Source organism: Puma concolor, chromosome A2 (assembly GCF_028749965.1).
Source record: "Puma concolor isolate L17-30 chromosome A2, mPumCon1.1.hap2, whole genome shotgun sequence".
NCBI classification, from domain to species: domain Eukaryota; kingdom Metazoa; phylum Chordata; class Mammalia; order Carnivora; family Felidae; genus Puma; species Puma concolor.
The window spans coordinates 147,614,416-147,631,848 of record NC_141668.1 but is presented as its reverse complement, the minus strand read 5'-3'; the positions used below and the strand labels follow the sequence as shown (position 1 = coordinate 147,631,848).

At 41.0% G+C, this 17,433-nt stretch overlaps 1 protein-coding gene across 10 annotated transcripts in view; it reads right to left on the bottom strand.

Annotated features, from left to right (window-relative positions):
• The window catches only part of ERC2 (ELKS/RAB6-interacting/CAST family member 2), a 934,759-nt gene that overhangs the window by 421,456 nt on the left and 495,870 nt on the right, over positions 1-17,433 (bottom strand). For all 10 annotated transcript variants that reach the window (XR_015248352.1, XR_015248351.1, XR_015248353.1 and 7 more), the window contains one exon: positions 3,932-4,067. Coding sequence is in view for 7 of the 10 variants with exons in the window: in XM_086697880.1 (XP_086554006.1) it covers positions 3,932-4,067 (136 nt within the window). In the remaining 3 variants the exon portion in view is untranslated. The remainder of the gene's footprint in view (positions 1-3,931; positions 4,068-17,433) is intronic.

The following is a 17,433-nucleotide window of genomic DNA, read 5'->3' as shown; positions in this document are numbered from 1 at the left end:
ACTCTCTGTGCCTCTGCTACTATCATCAGAAGAGTTTCTCCTAAGTCACTGACACCCCTTCAGCCTGAGTCTCAGAATAAAAACATGTGGAATGGAACTGCTCCAGCCACCCACAGACCTGCAGTGAGAAAAAGGCATGCCCACCCAAGTCTACTCTGGAGAAGCTGAGCCACTTAGCCTGAAAAATCTGTGAGAATAACTATTGATGCTTTAAAGTCACGGAGTTTTGGGATGATTTGCTACACAGCATTATTATGGCAGTTGCTAACTGACACATCTCCACCAAAAAGGAAAATTAAAAGGATGAAAGAATGAGACATAATAATTTTTTCTTACATACAAACCTGTTTCTTATTTATGCTAATAACCTAGACCCTGAAGGCATCTGAGTATGCAACTCCTGCCATAAAACTATAAACCTAAGAACTAAAGAAGGTTGGGTTTGTGAAATATTTCTTAGCATGACTGTATATCTAGATTGGACTAAAACGGCCCAGTTTTTGCCTGTTGCTATTATGTCCTGGTTTGAATATATTCAACTTTGTCTCCAATTTTAATAACAGGCTGAATCTCTTCAATCTCTCCTTTGGAATCTGATCCAACAGCTATTATTGTTGCAGAAAACACTCTACCTGATATTTCTCTGGATATGATACCTATTTGGTTGGCTGATTCAAGAAGTCAGCACGTCCAACCATTACAAAAAAACTACTGTAGAAAAAATCAAATTTAGTAGGTGTCAATCCCATAACTACCAACCAATCCACCACCCATGTAACCAACCAAACAAGATCCTAGTTGACAGACACTTATTAAAAGGATTAAGAAGCTAACTCATAAACAGGAAATACTTAAAACAACAGTAACATTAAAAAATCAAATGTCCCAAGAAAGGAAAGTTCTGTCCTCAAAAGGCAGTAATTATTGCATCTGAGTATATCTGCTTAACAATCCAAGAAAGTGGGAGTTTCACTCTCTATTAACCTTAATCAGAGACATTTTCATCAAAATTAATCGTGATTACTTTTTATTGCATTTCAAATGCTATCCTTTATTTGGGGTGGTCAGGAATGCAACTAAGTAATTCCAGACCACGCTATCTTTTATGAATAGGTCTATGAGGTAGTTATCAAGGCCCCTTATAAAAATATTGCTATGCAAAAGTTCATGAGTCAAAACAAGACATTAATTTCCATAACTAGATGTGTCCTTAGAAAAGAAACGACTATAAATAGAAATGACAGCAACTTTGATGCTCAACACGTAACAGAGTAGAACTGTATAAATACCCACATATATCATAGACAATTTCACAAAATGTTCTTTTTACCTTTTCTTCATTCTCATAATAACAGTTAATCATTAACACTTACTATGAGCATAGACTGTGCCAAGTACAATTCTAAATTCTCTATATGCATTGACTCTAATCCTCAGAGCAACTCTGGAGTGGATGTAATTGTGATTAGTCCCATTTTACAGATGAGGAGACCGAAGCCAAGGGAGAGTAAGTCATCTGCCCAAGCACATTCAGCTAGTAAATTCTGAAGCTTGGAATAAATCCTGGGTATTCAAGCTCCAAAATCAGTTAAAGAAAGATAGTATTATTTACATCACTGAAAACAACACTCAATTCGTCTGCTATGTTCTGTGCCCTGACTGTACCTTGCTCTACTCAGACTCTATACCTTTGCTGATGGTTCTCTTGCCTGGAGTGCTGTCCCTACTGCTGCATCCCTCCCATGTCAGACTCATTCAGCTCTAATCCCAACCGCTCCAGGAAGACTCTCCACCACTCAACAGTTTTCTTGTCGTCCTCTTACAACTCTTCTCCAGAACTCTCACCATCTAAAGATGGTCAGATTAAGTTTGAGTCCTGGTTCTGCCACTTACTAGCCAAGTAATCTTGGGCAAGTTATGTAACCTCTCAGCCTCCTTCTTCTCAAACATCAAATGGGATAACAGTTAAACCACCATGTAGATGGTTGTAGTGCACTCTATAGTTTTACTGTCCAGCATAACTTCTACCAACACACTCCTTTCTTTTTTGTGGGAAGTCACCTATTCCCACTCTCAGTCCATATGACTTGGGTGTGACTAACCCCTATCCTCTAAGCTCCAGGTGGTCACATCCTGGCCTTGTCAATATATGCATTCTTTCATTCTTTGAACTTTTGCTAGAACCACTAAGAAATAACTTTTCTCCTCCCCCAAGGTGACTGCGCTCAAAATGGAGGCTGGCCGCTGATGGCCATGGTTGGCATCACTGTGGACAACTTTCCTAAGAATCAAAGCAACAAAGAGCAACTATGAGTAGGGTAGAGATGGATTCCTAATGCCACTGTTGGAATATGTGAATGAAGTCAGGCCTGAAGTCCACCCTTCAGTTAACTGTCCTTTTCAGTTAACTGATGCCCTTTTTTGCTTAGTTAAGACTGAGTTGTGTTCCTGTCACTTGCAACTAAGAGTCCCAACTAACCCAGTTCATATAAGAATTAAATCGGTGCTATAAAGTACACAGCACAGTACCTAGTATACTGAAAAATTCTATAAATGATAGCTACTACTGTTATGGTTCCTCTACATTAGTTTCTTGAAAGCAGGGAGACCCGGAGTCAGGTATACCTCCACTCTTTTACTAGCATGTCGCTTGATAACTTTTCTGAGATTCCCATTTTACCATATGTAAAATCACTAACACTGTGGTGAAGAAAAAATGAGACTGTATGCCTGGCAATAAAATGTTCTACAAATTTTAGTTCTCATCATCTCTGTCTATAGGCTCCAATTTAATATCTCATATGACTGGGGGGGAAACTAAGGTCCAAAATCCTGGGACAAGAACACGGAGGAAGTTGTGGATTCAAATAAGCTAATGGTCCATGTGAAGGTGGTCTCACGCCTGAACAAAGGACCTGATGTTACTACTGTGCAAACCAAATCAGGTATCCAAACAAAGGGGCTTGACTGAAACCATTAAGGCAGCTCTAGGATACAGAGGAAAAAGAAACTAATATTGACTAAGTAATCTCCATGTGCCATGCTCTGTGTAAGACATTTCCTTGTATTTCTTACCCTAGAATAATTACTTATTTCTCTTTTGGTCAATTAAAAAGATGAACTGTGAGTACATATTGAAACTATCTAACTTCTTCTATCTCCAAGGAGGAAACCTGATATATAACTACAGAAAGACACTAATTAATAAGCAAAATGTAACATGAACTCTGGCCAAGTTGAACTTAAACTACTCTGTTTAAAGCACATTGGAATAAATAAAGGAACTTCAAAGCAAATGCCCTGTTTTAGCCTGAATGTTTTATTGAGCACATGGGGAGAGCTCCTTTGCCAAAAATAGGGATGGTTAATGAGGAAAAATTGGTGTTTTCAGTCAGCCAGTTGGTTTCTCAGATAGGGCTGTCCGTTCAGAGATAACTATATTCCACAGAGAAGACAGAATAATGATCTGCCTCAGAGCCTCAGAGTTTTGAACAAAACAAAACCAGTTTTGTAAACTATCTGAAAGCATCCTTTTTCAAATACCTTCTGTGATAACACGCATACATTACCCTTCTACAAACGACAAAGCCACTTAAATATAATTCTAAAAGGAGGACGCTTCTATGTTTTAAGCTTCTTGCCAACTTTATAAATGTGGCCCTTACTTTTTAAGGTAAGGTATTAGGAACCAAGAGACTCTGTGCAGTATTAGATTTTATAGCATAATCAGCTCTTCTTGGGCACCATTCTGAAAATGATACTCCATAATTGTAAAGACATATTGGGTTCTCTGGGAGTACACGGTTAGTGCTGGACTCAGAGCTAAGGCAAGGCCCCCATTTCTGTGCATATTTTTCCACAGCAAAGGATGCATGTCGGAGGAAGTCAATCTCCAATTATTTAGGTATAAAGAGGAGGAGCCTGAGCTCACCTGCAAGTGCTGTGAGTTATCAGCCATGCTATCTTCTCGCCTGCGGACTTCTTCCAGTAACTGGGCATTCTTCTTCTTTTCCAACTGTTGGTTGTGCTTGAGGTTGGCCACCTTTTTATTCTGATCCTTCATGTGCCTGAGAAAAGTCAGCAGAGTGTGGTTAAATTCAACCACTGGATGATCATATGTTATCACAACATGAGTACTAAGGATAGAATATATTGACATGGATTCGGGAAAAGGTAGAACTTCAGATTATTCCGAAATTGATTTAAGCACAAGTACTTATTGATCACCCACTTAATGCCAAGTGCCAGGATGGCACTGGGGCTGCTGTAGTGAATGAGGTATGTATAGTCTTCACCCAACTCATGGAGCTTTAAGTCTAGTGGGAGAGGCAGACCAGGACCAAGGAGACACAACTTAGGTTTCCTAAGCAGGGGGGTGGAGGGGGGTGATAAATCACATGCTGTGAGATGATGACGTGCATTGCATGTGTGGACAGGCATTGAGTGGGGGGGATGACTTTAGGCACTGTGGCCAGGAAACCTCCCTAAGGTGGCAAAATATTGGGTAAGACTCCAAGGATCCAGCCAAGAAGTCACCAGCAGAGATGCTCCCCAAATGCAGGGAACAGCAAGTGCAATTCCCAAGGCAAGAAAGGACCAACTACTTCTAAGGACTGGAAGGTTGCAGTGAGGCTAGCCCAGGGCAAGGGTCTGGAAGAGGGGTAGAACCTAGGACTGCAAAGGTAGGCAGGACTCAGGGAATAAAGGGCCCCTGGTCTATGACGGAGAATTTATTTTCTTCTAAGTGGTTGCTCTTCTAATTATTATTATTCTTTTGGATCATGTTCCTATTCTGAGATCATAATCCATTACTTTGATTTTAAAATAACAATTACAAGGTTCCAATCAAATACATTGTCATCACTTAGCTCAAACAGAATAACAATTTGGGTAATCATCATGTTAAGTAAAGCCCTGGTGTTCGGATTAAAAGTTCTTAATGAATCTACAGGATGTCAAAGTGCAAAACCATAAAGTAAGCAAGTGAGTAAAAGACTACAGACAAAGGATGGGTTAAAAAAAGTGGGGGGAGGAGTTATAGGCTTAATGTGGACTATTTCACCAGCAGCGTTTAGCAAAACATTCCACAGATTTAGGCAACCATGTCCATGGCAGCTGGTATAAATCTAATCCCACACGTGAGGAGGCAGGAGGGCAGTACAGAGGGCTCAGGAGCACTGATTCCAAAAAAGGAGGGTTGCAGAGCAGAATCTTTTGGGATCATTCCTGACCCCAATTTCTCCTCCCCAGTATTGCTAAGTCAGCTTGTCAATGAGCCTGATTCCCAGAGCAAGCAAGAGAGAATCACTGCTCTGATGGAAATGTGCACAAGATGAGAATAGATGATACACAGCAAACATGTCAAATTGAAACAATTACTAATCAAATGGAAGACACTCTCAATAAGAAACTTTTATTTCTAGTCCGCATAAAATTATATACTCGGCTACTCCCTTCCACTCCAAGGAAATGAAATTCAAGAGAAGTGTTTATTAAGCTGAATGATCTTCTATCAGGAATTCCTACTAAAGAAAATATTCTGAACACTGGTCTTTAAGAATATTTACAGTACCAGCTAAAGCAGTGATTTTAGTATTCCTAGTGACACTTATTAAGAGGATTATGGTGAGAGAGAACAGCCATCTACTTGGTCAACACCGGGATTAGATAATTTTTCTCTGGAAGATGGCGGCGTAGGAGGATGCTGGGATCACCGCGCGTCCTGCTGATCACTTAGATTCCACCTACACCTGCCTAAATAACCCAGAAAACCGCCAGAGGATTAGCAGAACGGAGTCGCCGGAGCCAAGCGCAGACGAGAGGCCCACGGAAGAGGGTAGGAAGGGCGGCAAGGCGGTGCGCGCTCCACGGACCGGCGGGAGGGAGCCCGGGCGGAGGGGCGGCTCGCCGGCCAAGCAGAGCCCCCGAGTCTGGCTTGCAAAAAGCGGAGGGGCCTGACGGACTGTGTTCCGACAGCAAGTGCGACATAGCGTCTGGGAGGTCATAAGTTAACAGCTCTGCTCAGAAAGCGGGAAGGCTGGAGGACAAAGGGAAGGAGAGCTGCTGAGCCCCCTGACGACAGAGCTCAGTTTGGTGGGGAACAAAGGCGCTCGCCAGCGCCATCTCCCCTGCCCATCCCCCAGCCAAAATCCCAAAGGGAACCAGTTCCTGCCAGGGAACTTGCTCGCTCCGCGCAAACACCCAACTCTGCACTTCTGCGGAGCCAAACCTCCGGCAGCGGATCTGACTCCCTCCTGCTGCCACAGGGCCCCTCCTGAAGTGGATCACGTAAGGAGAAGCAAGCTAAGCCTGCCCCTCCTGCCCCTGTGCACCTTGCCTACCCACCCCAGCTATGACGCCAGATCCCCAGCATCACAAGCCTGGCAGTGTGCAAGTAGCCCAGACAGGCCACCCCACCCCACAGTGAATCCCACCCCTAGGAGAGGGGAAGAGAAGGCACGCACCAGTCTGACTGTGGCCCCAGCGGTGGGCTGGGGGCAGACATCAGGTCTGACTGCGGCTCCGCCCACCAACTCCAGTTATACACCACAGCACAGGGGAAGTGCCCTGCAGGTCCTCACCACGCCAGGGACTATCCAAAATGACCAAGTGGAAGAATTCCCCTCAGAAGAATCTCCAGGAAATAACAACAGCTAATGAGCTGATCAAAAAGGATTTAAATAATATAACAGAAAGTGAATTTAGAATAATAGTCATAAAATTAATCGCTGGGCTTGAAAACAGTATAGCTGACAGCAGAGAATCTCTTGCTACAGAGATCAAGGGACTAAGGAACAGTCACGAGGAGCTGAAAAACGCTTTAAACGAAATGCATAACAAAATGGAAACCACCACGGCTCGGATTGAAGAGGCAGAGGAGAGAATAGGTGAACTAGAAGATAAAGTTATGGAAAAAGAGGAAGCTGAGAAAAAGAGAGATAAAAAAATCCAGGAGTATGAGGGGAAAATTAGAGAACTAAGTGATACACTAAAAAGAAATAATATACACATAATTGGTATTCCAGAGGAGGAAGAGAGAGGGAAAGGTGCTGAAGGGGTACTTGAAGAAATAATAGCTGAGAACTTCCCTGAAGTGGGGAAGGAAAAAGGCATTGAAATCCAAGAGGCACAGAGAACTCCCTTCAGACGTAACTTGAATCGATCTTCTGCACGACATATCATAGTGAAACTGGCAAAAGACAAGGATAAAGAGAAAATTCTGAAAGCAGCAAGGGGTAAACGTGCCCTCACATATAAAGGGAGACCTATAAGACTCGTGACTGATCTCTCTTTTGAAACTTGGCAGGCCAGAAAGAATTGGCACGAGATTTTCAGTGTGCTACACAGAAAAAATATGCAGCCGAGAATCCTTTATCCAGCAAGTCTGTCATTTAGAATAGAAGGTGAGATAAAGGTCTTCCCAAACAAACAAAAACTGAAGGAATTTGTCACCACTAAACCAGCCCTACAAGAGATCCTAAGGGGGACCCTGTGAGACAAAGTACCAGAGACATCACTACAAGCATAAAACATACAGACATCACAATGACTCTAAACCCGTATCTTTCTATAATAACACTGAATGTAAATGGATTAAATGCGCCAACCAAAAGACATAGGGTATCAGAATGGATAAAAAAACAAGACCCATCTATTTGCTGTCTACAAGAGACTCATTTTAGACCTGAGGACACCTTTAGATTGAGAGTGAGGGGATGGAGAACTATTTATCATGCTACTGGAAGCCAAAAGAAAGCTGGAGTAGCCATACTTCTATCAGACAAACTAGACTTTAAATTAAAGGCTGTAACAAGAGATGAAGAAGGACATTATATAATAGTGACAGGGTCTATCCATCAGGAAGAGCTAACAATTATAAATGTCTATGCGCCGAATACTGGAGCGCCCAAATATATAAAACAATTACTCATAAACATAAGCAACCTTATTGATAAGAATGTGGTAATTGCAGGGGACTTTAACACCCCACTTACAGAAATGGATAGATCATCTAGACACACGGTCAATAAAGAAACAAGGGCCCTGAACGAGACATTGGATCAGATGGACTTGACAGATATATTTAGAACTCTGCATCCCAAAGCAACAGAATATACTTTCTTCTCGAGTGCACATGGAACATTCTCCAAGATAGATCATATACTGGGTCACAAAACAGCCCTTCATAAGTTTACAAGAATTGAAATCGTACCATGCATACTTTCAGACCACAATGCTATGAAGCTTGAAATCAACCACAGAAAAAAGTCTGGAAAACCTCCAAAAGCATGGAGGTTAAAGAACACCCTACTAACGAATGAGTGGGTCAACCAGGCAATTAGAGAAGAAATTAAAAAATATATGGAAACAAACGAAAATGAAAATACAACAATCCAAACGCTTTGGGACGCAGCGAAGGCAGTCCTGAGAGGAAAATACATTGCAATCCAGGCCTGTCTCAAGAAACAAGAAAAATCCCAAATACAAAATCTAACAGCACACCTAAAGGAAATAGAAGCAGAACAACAAAGGCAGCCTAAACCCAGCAGAAGAAGAGAAATAATAAAGATCAGAGCAGAAATAAACAATATAGAATCTAAAAAAACTGTAGAGCAGATCAACGAAACCAAGAGTTGGTTTTTTGAAAAAATAAACAAAATTGACAAACCTCTAGCCAGGCTTCTCAAAAAGAAACGGGAGATGACCCAAATAGATAAAATCATGAATGAAAATGGAATTATTACAACCAATCCCTCAGAGATGCAAACAATTATCAGGGAATACTATGAAAAATTATATGCCAACAAATTGGACAACCTGGAAGAAATGGACAAATTCCTGAACACCCACACTCTTCCAAAACTCAATCAGAAGGAAATAGAAAGCTTGAACAGACCCATAAGCAGCGAAGAAATTGAATCGGTTATCAAAAATCTCCCAACAAATAAGAGTCCAGGACCAGATGGCTTCCCAGGGGAGTTCTACCAGACGTTTAAAGCAGAAATAATACCTATCCTTCTCAAGCTATTCCAAGAAATAGAAAGGGAAGGAAAACTTCCAGACTCATTCTATGAAGCCAGTATTACTTTGATTCCTAAACCAGACAGAGACCCAGTAGAAAAAGAGAACTACAGGCCAATATCCCTGATGAATATGGATGCAAAAATTCTCAATAAGATACTAGCAAATCGAATTCAACGGCATATAAAAAGAATTATTCACCATGATCAAGTGGGATTCATTCCTGGGATGCAGGGCTGGTTCAACATTCGCAAATCAATCAACGTGATACATCACATTAACAAAAAAAAAGAGAAAAACCATATGATCCTGTCAATCGATGCAGAAAAGGCCTTTGACAAAATCCAGCACCCTTTCTTAATAAAAACCCTTGAGAAAGTCGGGATAGAAAGAACATACTTAAAGATCATAAAAGCCATTTATGAAAAGCCCACAGCTAACATCATCCTCAACGGGGAAAAACTGAGAGCTTTTTCCCTGAGATCAGGAACACGACAGGGATGCCCACTCTCACCGCTGTTGTTTAACATAGTGCTGGAAGTTCTAGCATCAGCAATCAGACAACAAAAGGAAATCAAAGGCATCAAAATTGGCAAAGATGAAGTCAAGCTTTCGCTTTTTGCAGATGACATGATATTATACATGGAAAATCCGATAGACTCCACCAAAAGTCTGCTAGAACTGATACATGAATTCAGCAAAGTTGCAGGATACAAAATCAATGTACAGAAATCAGTTGCATTCTCATACACTAACAATGAAGCAACAGAAAGACAAATAAAGAAACTGATCCCATTCACAATTGCACCAAGAAGCATAAAATACCTAGGAATAAATCTAACCAAAGATGTAAAGGATCTGTATGCTGAAAACTATAGAAAGCTTATGAAGGTAATTGAAGAAGATTTAAAGAAATGGAAAGACATTCCCTGCTCATGGATTGGAAGAATAAATATTGTCAAAATGTCAATACTACCCAAAGCTATCTACACATTCAATGCAATCCCAATCAAAATTGCACCAGCATTCTTCTCGAAACTAGAACAAGCAATCCTAAAATTCATATGGAACCACAAAAGGCCCCGAATAGCCAAAGTAATTTTGAAGAAGAAGACCAAAGCAGGAGGCATCACAATCCCAGACTTTAGCCTCTACTACAAAGCTGTCATCATCAAGACAGCATGGTATTGGCACCAAAACAGACACATAGACCAATGGAATAGAATAGAAACCCCAGAACTAGACCCACAAACGTATGGCCAACTCATCTTTGACAAAGCAGGAAAGAACATCCAATGGAAAAAAGACAGTCTCTTTAACAAATGGTGCTGGGAGAACTGGACAGCAACATGCAGAAGGTTGAAACTAGACCACTTTCTCACACCATTCACAAAAATAAACTCAAAATGGATAAAGGACCTGAATGTGAGACAGGAAACCATCAAAACCTTAGAGGAGAAAGGAGGAAAAGACCTCTCTGACCTCAGCCGCAGCAATCTCTTACTCGACACATCCCCAAAGGCAAGGGAATTAAAAGCAAAAGTGAATTACTGGGACCTTATGAAGATCAAAAGCTTCTGCACAGCAAAGGAAACAACCAACAAAACTAAAAGGCAACCAACGGAATGGGAAAAGATATTTGCAAATGACATATCGGACAAAGGGCTAGTATCCAAAATCTATAAAGAGCTCACCAAACTCCACACCCGAAAAGCAAATAACCCAGTGAAGAAATGGGCAGAAAACATGAATAGACACTTCTCTAAAGAAGACATCCGGATGGCCAACAGGCACATGAAAAGATGTTAAGCATCGCTCCTTATCAGGGAAATACAAATCAAAACCACACTCAGGTATCACCTCACGCCAGTCAGAGTGGCCAAAATGAACAAATCAGGAGACTATAGATGCTGGCGAGGATGTGGAGAAACGGGAACCCTCTTGCACTGTTGGTGGGAATGCAAATTGGTGCAGCCACTCTGGAAAGCAGTGTGGAGGTTCCTCAGAAAATTAAAAATAGACCTACCCTATGACCCAGCAATAGCACTGCTAGGAATTTATCCAAGGGACACAGGAGTACTGATGCATAGGGGCACTTGTACCCCAATGTTCATAGCAGCACTCTCAACAATAGCCAAATTATGGAAAGAGCCTAAATGTCCATCAACTGATGAACGGATAAAGAAATTGTGGTTTATATACACTATGGAATACTACGTGGCAATGAGAAAAAATGAAATATGGCCTTTTGTAGCAACGTGGATGGAACTGGAGAGTGTGATGCTAAGTGAAATAAGCCATACAGAGAAAGACAGATACCATATGGTTTCACTCTTATGTGGATCCTGAGAAACTTAACAGGAACCCATGGGGGAGGGGAAGGAAAAAAAAAAAAACAAAGAGGTTAGAGTGGGAGAGAGCCAAAGCATAAGAGACTGTTGAGAACTGAGAACAAACTAAGGGTTGATGGGGGGGTGGGAGGGAGGAGAGGGTGGGTGATGGGTATTGAGGAGGGCACCTTTTGGGATGAGCACTGGGTGTTGTATGGAAACCAATTTGACAATAAATTTCAGATATAAATAAAAAAAAAAAAGATAATTTTTCTCTGATATTTCCTTATTTGTATCCTATACAAATAGGTAAGGTACACATCTGAAACTACCAACTCAAGTCTACACGCTAATCTTCTTTTAGGAAATTATCTTTTGGTTACTATAAAGATGTTGAAAGCAACCTCTTGCTTCCTAATTGAACAAGGATATAGTATTTCAAAACTCATACCAATCTGGGGCAAGCACACTTTCCAGTTCAGGAAATAAGGCCAGTGCCCAGTAATAGGATGTGATAGGTCAGTGTTATTAGAGAGATTGTTTAAGTAGAGGACATTTTTATAAAGAAATACTTTTTATATCTTTAAAGCACACATTTAACTAGAACCAACTGCTAAATGTTTTTTACCCCAAGTACCACTGATAAAGAAAATAGACTATTATCATGAACATCATTTGCATAATGAACTCCCACAAAGTTCTCAGGGCAGTGTGAACATAGACAGACCTTACTTTCAGGAATATTTCATTTTTTTTTCAATCCAAAAATAAAAACAAACTTCCAAATCCATGCATCCCTTAAAGCTTTCCTTTTTTTTTTTCTAAATTTTTAAGTTTTTATTTTTGAGAGAGAGACAGAGCAAGAGTAAGGGAGGGCAGAGAGAAAGAGACACACAGAATTCAAAGTAGGCTTCAGGCTCTGAGCTATCCGCATAGACCCTGATGTGGGGTTTGAACTCATGAACCATGAGATCATGACCTGAGTCAAAGTTGGACACCTAACCAACTGAGCCACTCAGGCACCCCTAAAGCTTTCCTGAAATACAAATAAGTGGCTAAGAAAAATGGAAGACTGAAGTCTGTAAATTCAAATGCTGTCTGACTTGGGACATGAATGATTGGAAAAGAAAAGCTTGGTTGTGAATGGCACTACTCTGAATTTGGCCATTTGGATGCATGCACAGCAAGGTGAGGAAAATTATCATCTTATCTTTGTAGACATGAGCATCAATAGATATGTATAAAGTACACACACTCCCTTGAAGAAGTGCTATGGTTTTCAAATATATTTCTAGCAGCAGAACTCTTTCTTCTAATAAAAGCTTACTTAAAAGCCAAAAAGGAAAAGAAGGATTGCTCTGGTCGAGGTGGGAAAGAGATTAAGAGTGAGCAGAACCTCACCTACTAGACAGTCACTCTCTCAAGTATCCCTCAGAGAAGCCAAGGTTACCTGAAAGAACAGGTTGAAACAGCAATTTAGGGGGTAGGAGGAGAGGGAGAGAATTCATGAAATTTAAATATATGAGATCCCCCAATAAAGACAAAACACCCCCACAGAAGCTCACTAGACACTTGCTGAAGGAACAACAAGTGTGATTTTTGCTAGTAATAACTTCAGCATCTCCAAGAATAAAATCTGTAGGTGACTTATCAGTCCTGCATCTCCTCCCATCTGCAGAAGTAAACCCACATGCATAGATAAACAGGGCTAAACTCCATACAGCTCTCAATTGTACTAAACTAAGGAAGTTAGAACTCCTGGGGTGCAGAATGCAAAGCCCTCTAGCAATACTGTCTGAGAAGAAAGTGTCATTGATACCCACTTCCCAAATTCTCACCCACGAGGCAAATCAGATTCTAAGCCTCTGCCAGAGACTGACCTGCTCCATGTTCGGAAATAAAGTTTCCTAGGGATAAGCTTTTTTTTCTCCAGGGAAACACCATTAAAAATATATCCAAGATGCAAATTTTTTAAAAAAGCAGTTATGGGGGCACCTGGGTGGCTCAGTCAGTTAAGCGTCCGACTTCAGGTCAAGTCATGATCTCACGATTTGTGGGTTTGAACTCCACGTCGGGCTCTGTGCTGACAGATTTTGTGCCTGCTTCGGATTCGGTGTCTCCTTCTCTCTCTGCCCCTCCCCTGCTCATGGTGTGTCTGTCTCTCTCTCTCTCTCAAAAAAAAATAATAAACATTAAATAAAAATTTTTTAAAGCAGTTATGGGGGAGGGGTTAGGTTGGTTGGAGAGTACAGTGGTAGAGTCTGTTTAAATTGACTAGTGTCATTAAGCAAGTCATGTCACATCATTATAAGGAATTTGGATTAAATAAAAAAATTCCAATAGGTATCAAGATCAACAATGGCTACTATATTAAGAATGAATATCATAGAGGACAGAATCCTGCTATTTTTCACTAGAACAGTGGATCAAATTAAAATTAAAATTAAAATTAAAATTAAAATTAGAAAGTGTTCCCTAACTTATTGGTGAGAAAGTGTCAGGCTTTATGGCCTCTAGAATCACATAGCTGGGAGGCAGTGTGGAGCAAGAGGTGCATATGCTACTCTAAGTTCATATGTATGTTGTGTATAAAGGAGAAAAATCAAAACTTCTTTTTTTTTAATCTCAGCAGAAACAAGATGCTGGTTTTTTTGTTGTTGTTTTGTTTTTACCTACCTTCTCTCAAACATCTTAAAAGATTGATAATATCCATTGTTGGAGAGGATACCAGAATCTAGCTCTCTCATATGATGTCAGGAGGAGTGTAACTTACAAAAATTGGTTATAGAATTATAAACTAATTTGGCAGTATCCACCAAAGTGTCCATACCTTTTTCCCAAGAAAACCCAATTCAGGAAAGTAGCCTACAAAAATGTCTGCACATACGCATGAATATTTATGCACAAAATTTTCATTACAAAATTTGACATTACACTGTCAAAGTAAAAATTTGAAAACTGCCAAATATCCATCAGAAGGAAATTGGCTGAAGAAATCAAGCACATTCATACTCTGGAACTCCAAGCTAGCTAAGAAGATTAAGGCAAAACTGAAGTATGGACACAGAAAAACCTTTAAGACATATTGTTAATCAAAAAAGAAAGCAGGTAGCAGAATAATACATATAGTCTGATCTTATTTATGTTAAAATATAAAGGCTTATTTGAATGTTTATTTACACATATCCATGGAAATGGAAACTGCTAAAACCCCACACCAGTCTGTAAACATAGTACCACTGAGGAACAGAATGGATCAGGGAAGAAAGGGGAGTTCCCATGTGTTACTGTATGTGTGTGTGTGTGTGTGTAAGTGAGGTATAAATACATATAAGAAAATGCACAGATATTAAGTATAAAAATCAATGATTTTTGACCAATCAAAATATAGAGCATTGCCATCACCCAGCCTCATGTCCCTGACCCCTGAGAGGAAGTAGTCACTATCCCAGATTTCATCTGCATGGATTTGTTTTGTGTGTTCTTGAACTCATATACATGGAATCATACAGTACATGCCCTTTTGTGTCTGACTTCTCTGACTCAGCATAAGGTTTTTGAGGCTTATTCATATTGTGCCTAAGTTCCATCTTATAGCTGAAATCAAGTGGTATTCCATTATATGAAAATACTACAGTTTGATTAGCTATTCCCCTGTTAAATGGATATTTGGGCTATTTCCAATTTTTTGCTGTTGAGAATAAGGTTGCAATGAACATTCTTGTACCAATTTTTTGTGGACATATGGTTTCATTTCTCTTGGTTAAATAACTAGATGTAGGTATAACTGGGAGTCTAAAATGGTGTAACCTCTATGGAAGACAATTCTGGGATATAAGAATCTTCCAGGAGCCACTGAAGGGCAGGAGCTAGTAGCATAAACTCTGGAGCTAGGTTGCCTGGGTTCTCATCAGAAGTCCACCACTCTAGCTGTGTGAGTATGAGCAAGTTTCTTAACCTCTCTGTACTTCAGCTTCTTCATATATAAAATGGAAATAATTGTAGCTAACTCATAGGGTTACTGTGAAGAGCTAATAGGTTAGTACAGGTAAAATGCTTACAACAGATTCCAGCATGTTTCCTCTGCTTCATTCTTAGGTCATAATATAAATGTGATCATGTCTTGTGTAATGTCATGAATACATATCTAGTGTCTTACTTCCCACACTGGAATAGCAGCTATTTGAAATGCCTCAAACAGTGGACTTTGGAATGCATTATCAAACCCTCTGTGTCATTCATTTAGCTTTCAGTGTGCTTTACTCAATAATAAGATGAGATGCATTCCTGGAAGGCTAACCTAATGGAAGCATTGCAGGAAGGTCACGACAAGCATGGGTAAGTGAGCTGGGATCCTGAAGTGACTGCACAAGTAGATGGCCGCACACACAATGGAAGCTAACAATGAGTATTGCATGCAGAATTTCTGATAATAATGGCTTTTACTGTAACCACTGAGATGGTTCCACTTTTTTAAAGCTCGCAAATACCATTCAGTATTTCGGCATAGCTATACATTTTAGAAAGCTACATAACTATTCCAAAGATATTTTTATAGCACATACAAATGTGCTAAGTGTCATGAGCATGATAGTCCTTCCTGAAAGACAAAGTATCTGGCCAGCTGTGGCTACTTGAATCCAGCTCTCCTCCCAGCAAAGAGCAGCAAGTAGGGCCAAGGTCTTAGGACTTAGTTCCAATATGACTTAACTCCCCCTCTTCTAGAGCCCATATGCACTCTCCCCTCCCTCCACTGTTGACTTCCCCACCCACACTGGGAAAACCTACAAAGCAGGTCACACAGCAGGAGCTGGTCACCATCAGCAAGAGAAGGATTTGTTTTTCTTGTAGATATTTCACTCTGGAGAAGTTCCGAAGGGCTGACTTCCTTCAACTGTTCTCCCTTATTCTGGCCCCGAAGAACCTCCTCCCTTCAGATATCAGTAGAGCACCACCCTAAGAATGGATGCAACTCAATGGCTGAGTACCTACACTAAAGAGAGCAGATAGTAGGGGACTCTTATGGAAGACCCCAAGGAGAAAGCCAGGTGCTCTCTGATACCTCTTGTCCTCCCCCAGATGCATTTGGTAGGACTGGCATGTACCCACAGGACACTCAAAGGGAAAAGGCTGGCCTGTTTTTCATACTACTCAGGACTCAATGTTTAATCCTAGGGCATCTAAGAACAAGACACTGTTGCTGGTGAGCAAATCATACACAGTTACAAGGGTCACATGACCAAAAAGCCTGGCTCCCATTTACTATTCATCAAACAAATGTCTTGCTGCTTAGCTTCCCATGTAGGTGTCATGACCCAGAGAGCACAGACTGGTCATGTAGGTCTGAGAATGGTAGCCCTGGAGTGATTGTTTTTCTCACTGTCAAGTGATAAATGTGTTGTGATGTTCTACATTACTCTCACTGTAGACTGGACTATATGCTCAGGCTTCTCAGCCCATATGGTCCAAATTGGCATCACCAGGAGAAGCCAAAGCAAGGTTGACAGACCCGCAAGCATCCCCTACTGCAGGACACCATGGCTCCACCTATCCCATGGTGCTTTGGTGCCCTGCAGGAATGCAGACAGGGAAACCCAGAGTATGCAGACCCTTTGCCTCCACCACTCCTGTTACCACAACACCTCAAGTCACCATTATTTCCTGCCTAGACCATGATGCTCTTCTCTCCTCACTGGTCTCCCTGTTTCTGCTCTTGTGCCCCCTTTAAGTCATTCTCCAGCCAGCAGCGAGAGTGAGTGTTTCAGAACAAGTCAGATGATGTCCTTGCTGATGTACAATCCTCCAACAGTTTCCCATTTCCCAGAGAATAGAAACACACATCTGTGGGACCGACCAGCCTCATCCCACATGATTTTCACCTTTACCCACGAATCCAAAAGCCAGTCTTCTTTCAGTCCCTCTCACCACAGGGCACAGACATGTGCTGGTCTCTCTGTCTGGGGCTCCCCCACCTTTTCCTCTTACAGACATCACTCCTCCTCTGTGGCTGACTTTGATCCTTCAGATCTCAACTTCAATGTCTTCAGAGTCTTCACAGGGGCCTTTTCTGGGCATCAAATCC